Source organism: Erythrolamprus reginae, chromosome 3 (genome assembly GCF_031021105.1).
Source record: "Erythrolamprus reginae isolate rEryReg1 chromosome 3, rEryReg1.hap1, whole genome shotgun sequence".
Classification (NCBI taxonomy): Eukaryota; Metazoa; Chordata; class Lepidosauria; order Squamata; family Dipsadidae; genus Erythrolamprus; species Erythrolamprus reginae.
In genome coordinates, this window is record NC_091952.1 from 84,119,399 (window position 1) to 84,127,613 (window position 8,215).

At 50.1% G+C, this 8,215-nt stretch overlaps 1 protein-coding gene across 1 annotated transcript; it reads left to right on the forward strand.

Annotated features, from left to right (window-relative positions):
- Positions 1-4,866: 4,866 nt before the first annotated feature.
- On the forward strand, positions 4,867-7,399 carry FOXD3 (forkhead box D3). Its single transcript, XM_070748977.1, has one exon. The coding sequence runs from the start codon at positions 5,026-5,028 to the stop codon at positions 6,325-6,327; it is 1,302 nt and encodes a 433-aa protein (XP_070605078.1). The 5' UTR covers positions 4,867-5,025; the 3' UTR covers positions 6,328-7,399.
- Positions 7,400-8,215: the final 816 nt, after the last annotated feature.

The window sequence follows — 8,215 nt, forward strand, 5'->3', positions numbered from 1 at the left end:
GAATCAATTAATTTGACTTCAGTTGTGTCAAGGCAAAAGCTCAACGAATGAAGGCGACGCTTTCTACGGCGATGTTCTCTCTCCTCTCTCTCTCTCTCTCCCCTTCTCCCTCCCTCTCTCATCACCTTGTTACAATCCCCAGTGAGATTTCATAGAAAACCACCTAAGAAACGGATGTTGGGTTTCGTTTTTGTTTGGGTTTTTTTTAATAATGAGTGACTGTATTTGAGAAAGGGATTTTTTTTTCTCTCCCTCACGGAATGGCGAGATCGGCCCACTCCCGCTCGGATTCCTTTTTATTCGCAGCCCGCGGAGATATGCAAAGGTTTTTATTTGGTCCAAGGGTGAGATTCAGCCCGGGATCATTGAAAGGTAAAAGGGCTCCCCTCACGAGGAGACCAAGGGGAGGGGAAAGAAAGGAAGGAAGGAAGGAGGGAAGGAGGGAAGGAGGGAAGGAAGAAAGAAAGAAAGGGAAAAAGAGGGGAAGGAAGGGAGAAAGAAAGGCAGGCAGGAAGGAAGAGGGGAAGAGAGGGAAAGGAAGAAAGAAAGAAAGAAAGAAAGAAAGAAAGAAAGAAAGAAAGAAAGAAAGAAAGAAAGAAAGACGGGCCAGAGAAAAATCTTCCATGGCCACCCCGCGTGTTTGTGAGATGGGATAAACCTGGTTTACGAAATCCTTCCCCGCCAACGGGCACCTTTTCTAACTTGTCCCGAATTAGCCAAGCCTGGTTTCTCTCCCCCCCCCCGCCCCCCCCCGCTCCCCCCCCAGCCGCCCAATCTAACTGAGACTGGGGGAAAGACCGCTTTTCTCTCGCTAAGAGGAATCCCAGCTGGAAGGAATCGCTCCAAAAGCAGCGGTCTTAGAAAACCGCACCGGAGATCTTCACTAAAAGGTGAGCGCTTTTTCCAAGGGGGGGGGAGCAATTACGGAAAATCCCCTTTTCCTCTTTCTACCGCGAGGGAGCAGTTCGCAAAGCAGAGGAGGACAAAAATACAATTTGCGTCACGTTTGCTCGAAGTCCCGTCCGCTTTTTTTTTTTGAAGGGGGGGGGGAAGTCCTGTGGGCAGATCACCCAATAGGGCGATGTCCCTTCCCTGCCATACCGATTGGCGGGACGGTGGCGGTAAAGATGGGGAGTGATGGAGGGAGAGAAATTTGAACTTATGCTCATTTGTGGTTTTTTACCCCAGTGGGTAAAGCTTGCAAGCCTCTCTCGTGTGAACAGTGATCTGGGGGTTCTGTTCCTCCGTGCAGAGAACCAGGTTACACACACACACGCACACACACAGAGAGGCCCTTACTTTTCCTTTGCTCAGAGCATAAATCACCGCGTGGCGTCGTTTCCCTCTCCCACCCGGCGCCTTCTGTATATACTATTCTTGCCACCTCTGTCTTGATTAACACGTCTCGACGCTCGGTCTTTTAAAGCCAACTCGCCTTTTTCGCCTTCGGAAGGTAGACTCACCTTTTTTCTTCTTTTTATTTTTTTGGTTCCCCGTGTTTCGCTCCCGTTTAAAATATAAAGACGTCTCGCTTTTTAATAACATATTAATATTAATATATTAATTAATTTAATATATATACAGTATATACATATATCCGAAAGCTTGTATAACGTTGCGATGAAAAACAAAAGCCGCTACACACAAGGACAATCGAGGGCAGGTGGATTTGGACATTTCTTTTGGAGATTTTGGAGATTTCAGAAAGACGCGGATTTATTATTATTATTATTATTATTATTAATATTATTATTATTATTATTATTATCATCATCATCATCATCATCTTCATCATCATCATCAGCCCCCTGACTACTGTTGTTGTTTTTGTTGTTGTTGTTTCTATCGGCCTTGCTCCCAAGTCACAACAATCGTTACACAACAATACACAGGAGGACAAAAACAAAACAAAGAAAAGCCGCCTACCAAAGCGGAGTCATTTCCTACCTAAACCTCAAGCGATTGTCCTCTCTGGAAACGGCGGCTTTTGTGTTTAAAGGGGAGGAAATAGACACTTGCAACAAACTTGGAGAAACTGTCTCCCTCCTGGAGTTTGTTTTCTTGGGACGGAGCTTGCCTTGGAGGTGAATACCAAAATATTTCCATTTCCCCCTTCCCCATTTCCTACTTTTTAATATGCTAATGAGCTATTATTACGTCGTTAACACCTCTGCAAGACACCACCAATAATAATAAAGCTACAGCGTACACACACATTCTCTCTCTCTCTCTCTCTCTCTCTCTCTCTCTCTCTCTCTCTCTCTCTCTTCTTTTAGTTATTTTTCTTTCTCTTCCCTTTTTAAAGAATATATTTTTGGCAGGGAAGCATGGTTATTTTATGTCTTTTGGACTTATTTCGATTCCCAACTGACCTACAGGATAAATAGAGGCCCATCTTTTAGAATAGGATAGGATAGGATAAGATAGAATAGAATAAATGGAATGGAATGGAATAAATAGAATAGAATGGAATGGAATAAATAGAATAGAATGGAATGGAATAAATAGAATAGAGTGGAATGGAATGGAATAGAATAGAATAAATAGAATGGAATGGAATGGAATAGAATAGAATTCTTTATTGGCCAAATGCGATTGGACACACAAGGAATTTGTCATTGGTGCATATTTTCCTTCTGTTCCCAATGGATGCGAATATTTATTTGGTGAAGGCAGAAAAAGTAGGGGAGGAAACATTTTCTCTGAAGTTGTAAAGATATTCAAGTCGTTTAAATAGGATTTTTATTCCATTCTATTCTATTCTATTCTAATTCTATTCTATTCTATTATATTCTATACTAATTCTATTCTATTCTAAAAAAAACCAAAACATCCCAAAGCAGCGAAATCATTGTGTTTTACAGTTGGCTCTAGCATTTCACTCCTAACCCAGCCTGACCGACCCAGTTGAAGACTTAACTTTGTTTTCTCTCTCTCTCTTTCTCTCTCCCTCCAAAAAAAAATATTATTTTCCCAGGTGCGATGTGTGCGTGTGCGCGTGTGGAAATGCCAAATTCTGAAAAGATTGCGCGGGGCACCTTCTGTCTCTATCTGCGCGCGTGTGCGGGGGTTCATCGAATTCCAGCGTGGGTCGTTTTTGTTTTGATTTGTTTCGATGCTCCATCCATTCCTATTAGAATAAACCCGGCGACGTTTGTTTTTTAAGGAGCTGGGGGGGGGGCAAAGTTTTTTCTCCACACCCCTCTCCCTAGAAGGGAGCAGAGCTGATCACTTGGCGCCGATCTAAAGGGGGGGGAGTGTTAAAGAAAAGAAGCCACCGAGGTCTCTTTGTTGACAATCCCCCCCCCGAAACAACTTGAGCCGGGTTTTGGTCCTGCCGTGGGGGGGGGGGCGGTGACGTCAAGTCATCACTTGGCCCCGCCCCCTAGTATATCTTTAACTGGAAAGTAATCTATCAGGCAGGTTTTTTTTTTAAAAAAAATTTTTTTAAAGAAAGGCACTTTCTAAAGACACTTTCCCTTCTCTAGAACGCCTGTAGATTCTCCGCCCCTCTCGCTCTGGCTGGGGCTTCCGAACCGAACCTTTAAAAAAAAAAATCCCCTCCGCCCACCCTCCCTTTCTGGATAGGGGGGCAAAGGGGGAAAGAAAAAAAGAGGTGGGGGAGAGGGAGAGAACCTAAACAGAGAGGACGGAAGGGGAGGTGGGTGTTTGCAGGGTTTGAAAACAGAGAGGTGGGGGCAGAGAGAGAGAGAAAGAGGGAGAGAGAGAAAGAGAGAGAGAGAGAAAGGAAGAGAAAGAGAGAGAGAAAGGGAGGGGGAGAGAGGAAGAGAGAGGGGAGGGAAAAGAGAGAGAGAGAGGGAGAGAAAGAGGGAGAGAGAGAGGAGTAAAGAAGGCGAAGAGGGGGGAAAAGAGGGAGCGCTGCAGCCAAGGCAGAAGGAGAGATGGAGAAGCCCGCAGCCCAAGACAAGAGCTAACCTGCAGCAGCAACAGCCTCAGTTGGTGGTGGCGGCGGCGGGCACGACCCTTCCGATGAACCGGGAGAAGTAGGAAGTGGTCGCCGGGGGCAGATCGCTTCGATCGGGGAAGAGCCAATCCAGCATCGCAGCAGCCCCCAGGCGTCTGGAAGCCCGGAATCCTTCGGGGACGGAGGAACCCTAAAAAGGGGGCTCAGGATCGCGACCCTCCCCCCCCCAAAAAAAACCTGGTAGGGGAGCTCCGATCGCTCGCTGGGTTTTTTTTTGCAGCCGCCGCCGCCCCTTCGGCCTTCTGCTTTGCTCCCCGTCGGTCCGGCTGCTCCTGCTGCTACTTGACTGGCGATCGGGAGAGGGGGGGAAAGCCCCCCCGTGCCCCGAGCGGCCGCCCCGCTTGGACGGAGTCGCCCCCCACCCCCACCCGCCCCCCACCCCGAGCTGCGTTGGCAAGGCTCGGCCCGCAGATCGCGCAGTCGCCGCCGGAAAAAGGTGGGCGAGGGTCTGCGGTCCGCTCTCGGATGCCGACAGCTGGGTGAGGAGGAGGAAGAGGAGGAGGAGGAGGAGGAAACACCTCCCGTGGCCGGCAGGTAGCGGAGGAGGAGGAGGAGCGGGAAGGAGAAGGAGAAGAAGAAGAAGAGGAAGGCTGGGGAGAAGGGGGACGCGCTCTCTCCCCGGCTGCTGTCACCGCTACCTGTTGGAGAAGCCTCCAGTTCCACGAGAGGCCGGATTTGGGGTCTAAGTGTCCTCAGGAGGCCCCTTCTTTCTTTCTTTTTTCCTTCCTTCCTTCTTTCCTTCTTTTCCTTTCCTTCTTTCCTTCCTTTCTTCCTTTCTTTTCTTTCCTTCCTTCCGTCCTTCTTTCCTTCCTTCCTTCCTTTTCTTTCTTTTCTTCTGTCCTTCCTTTTCCTTCCTTCCTTCCTTCCTTCCTTCCCTCCTGCCCCGTCGGAGACGCTCGGGAGTCCCTTCTTGTCCGCACCGCCCGGGAAAAAAAATTCTTCCGAGATCATCGCCAAGCCGCGATTCCTCGAACGTCCGCACCCTCCCCTCCGCTTTGCCCCCGTGTTTTGTCCTCGTGGTCCCCCCCGTGAGCTGTGGGATGACTCTCTCGGGCAACCTGAGCGCCAACGACATGTCGGGCCAGACGGTGCTGACGGCGGAAGATGTGGACATCGACGTGGTGGGCGAGGGGGACGACTGCCCCGAGGAGAGGGACGCGGCGGGAAGCAACGGCAGCGACCCGGAGGCCGTGGGCAGCCCCTTGGCTCGCTTGCCCGGCTCGCTGGCTTTGGACGAGGCGGCCGAGCTGGTGCTGGCTAAAGAGGCGGCGGAGATGAGCTCGGGCAGCAGCATGGGAGCCGGCGGCGGGAGCCCCGTCGAGGAGAAGGCGAACGAGGAGGGCTCAGCGTCCGGGCCGGCGGGCGGCGGCGCCACCTCCGCGGCTGCTGCCTCCAGCGGCGCCAAGCCCAAGAGCAGCCTGGTCAAGCCGCCCTACTCGTACATCGCGCTCATCACCATGGCCATCCTGCAGAGCCCGCAGAAGAAGCTGACGCTGAGCGGCATCTGCGAGTTCATCAGCAACCGCTTCCCTTACTACCGCGAGAAGTTCCCGGCCTGGCAGAACTCCATCCGCCACAACCTCTCGCTCAACGACTGCTTCGTCAAGATCCCCCGCGAACCGGGCAACCCGGGCAAGGGCAATTACTGGACGCTCGACCCGCAGTCCGAGGACATGTTCGACAACGGCTCCTTCCTCCGACGCCGCAAGCGCTTCAAGCGCCACCAGCAGGAGCAGCTCCGCGAGCAGACGGCGCTCATGATGCACAGCTTCGGCGCCTACAGTCTAGCCGCCGCCGCAGCCGCCGCCGCGGCTTCTTCCGCGGGGCCTTACGGCCGCGCTTACGGCCTCCCGCACGGCGCCTACCCGCACCCGGCCGCCTTGCAGTACCCCTACATCCCGCCCGTCGGGCCCGTCCTGCCGCCGGCCGTGCCGCTCCTGCCTTCGGGGGAGCTGAGCCGCAAAGCCTTCAACGCCCAGCTCGGCCCGGGACTGCAGCTGCACCTCGGCGGCTTGGGCACCATCGCGGGTTCGAGTCCCTCCTCGGTGGCCGGCGGGGTCAAAGCCGAACCCAGCGGCGGGCGGCCTTCCTTCAGCATCGAGAACATCATCGGCGCCGGAGCGGCGGTGGTGAGCTCGGCCTCGGCCGTCGGAGCTCAGACTTTCCTCCGGCCGCCCGTCACCGCGCAGTCGGGTTTGCTGGCTCACCAGCCGCTCTCGCTGGCCCGGACCACGGCGGCCATCGCGCCCATCCTCAGCGTGCCTACGAACATTCTGGCCGGACAGTTCCTGCAGCCCGCCGCTTCGGCCGCCGCAGTCCAGGCCAAGTGGCCGGCCCAGTAGCTCGGCGGGAGAAGCCGCCGGACCCCGCTCTCCCTTTGCTTTCTTTCTGCCTTCCCTTCTTTCCTCCCTTCCTTTTTCTCTCCCTTCCTCTCCTTTCCTTCTTTCTTCCCTTCTTCCCTTTCTTTTCTTTTCTTCTGTCTTCCCTTTTCCTTCCTCCTTCCCTTCTTCTCCCTTCCTTTCCTTTTGCCTTCCCTTCTTCCCTTTCTTTCACTTCCTTTCCTTCTTCTCTCCCTTCCTTTCCTTCCCTTCTCTTATTTCCTTTCCTTCCTCTCTCCCTTCCTTTCCTTCTTCCTTCCCTTCTTCTCTCCCTTCCTTTCCTTCCCTTCTTCTCTCCCTTCCCTTCCTCTCTTCCTTCCTTTCCTTCATCCTTCCCTTCCTCTCTCCCTCCCTTCGCCCTTTTTCCCCTCTCCGATCCTGCCAAGAATCGAAGTTGGGGGGGAGAGAGAGTGGTAGTTCCCGGCAGCTTCCCGCTTCGCCAAAGACTCCTTTTTCTCGTCCACGACCCTTTCCGGGACTCGATTCGGCTTCCAAGCGGCCGCATCTCTCTGCCTTAGTAGTCCCGTGGCCTTCGCCGGTTCTAAATCCCGGAAGGCTTCGGAGCCCCCCCGCCGAAACGAGGCTGGCCAAAAAAGAGAGAGAGAGAGAGAGAAGGGACGCTGCAGGTAAAGCTTGACACGCAACCCCGCCGCGGCGACCTGTTTCTCCGATGTTTGTAGCGGGAAAGGGCCGGAGGCAACGACGGGACTTTTCCTTTGCGGTTTTTTTTTAATTATTACTTTTTACCGGTTCCATTACTTGGCACAAAAAAGGTGGGGGAAAGCAAAAGTAAATTTTAAAAAATTCCGAGGAAAAAAGGGGAAAACGGGGAAAGCCGAGAACGCTCAAAGCTTAGAAGTCCCGAACTTTCACTTTTGTTGAAGGTTCTGGTTATTTTTCCTCCGGAGATTTTCTTCGACACCGATCCAAATTTGCTGCAAACGATAAAGGGAAGGCGTTTTACATATGAAAGAACTGAGCAGGAAAAAAAATAAAAAAGAAGGGGAGAAGTACCCCTCTCGTTCTACTATAGAAGTCTGTTTATATATGAATGAATATATGTATTCAAAATGTTATTCCTTCGTGTTGTACACAGCTTTGTAAATAAATTTTTAAAATGGCACTTTTGGTGTTTGCTTTCCAGTTAGCACATCATATGAAAGAGCGTTATTTTATTTTGTTGGGGGTTTTTTAATGGTTTTGCTCCATTGGGAAAATTCTGTAGTCATTCAGCTAGACGGGAACAGAAAAATCAATAGAACCTATATATGGGATACAATTATTCTGTTAAAAATACAACAGACTGAAAAATTTAGTGCCTTAAAGAGCAAGAAGATCCTTCCCAAAGATAATCCTTGACCTTTTCCATCAATGTGTATTTAAATCTAGATATATCTAGTGACACTTCTCTAAAAATGTTATAAAATTGCTACAGATTGGATCACGCTTATAGGTGAATTATTTGGATGTTATTTAAATATTAAGATAGAGGTGGTATAGTAACTTCCTTAATAAAGAAATAGGATTGGGATAATTTGTCAGATAATCTGGTAATAAAAACAATTAAATTTGGGGAAGGAAGGAAGGAATATTGAATTAATACAGAAGCAGGAAAACAAATCTCATTTCTATTTTAATTACATTGAATAAGTAAAAAACTTAAATTATCCACATAGGTTTTTATATTGACTGCATCCCGCCCCCAAAGAATTCTGTTTTGTCTTTAAATTAAATATGTTTTTCTTCTGTTGAAATAGCATCTAACTTTAGTCTCTGGAATCGAATTCAAGAAAGCTTGTAGTTCTTTTTTTAAAAAAACAAAAAACACCCTGCAATCAAAGTCACAAGACTC

What these genes read in the sequence shown, in the direction of transcription:
- FOXD3 (XM_070748977.1), top strand. Translation starts at nt 5,026, where the DNA reads ATGACTCTCTCGGGCAACCTGAGCGCCAACGACATGTCGGGCCAGACG.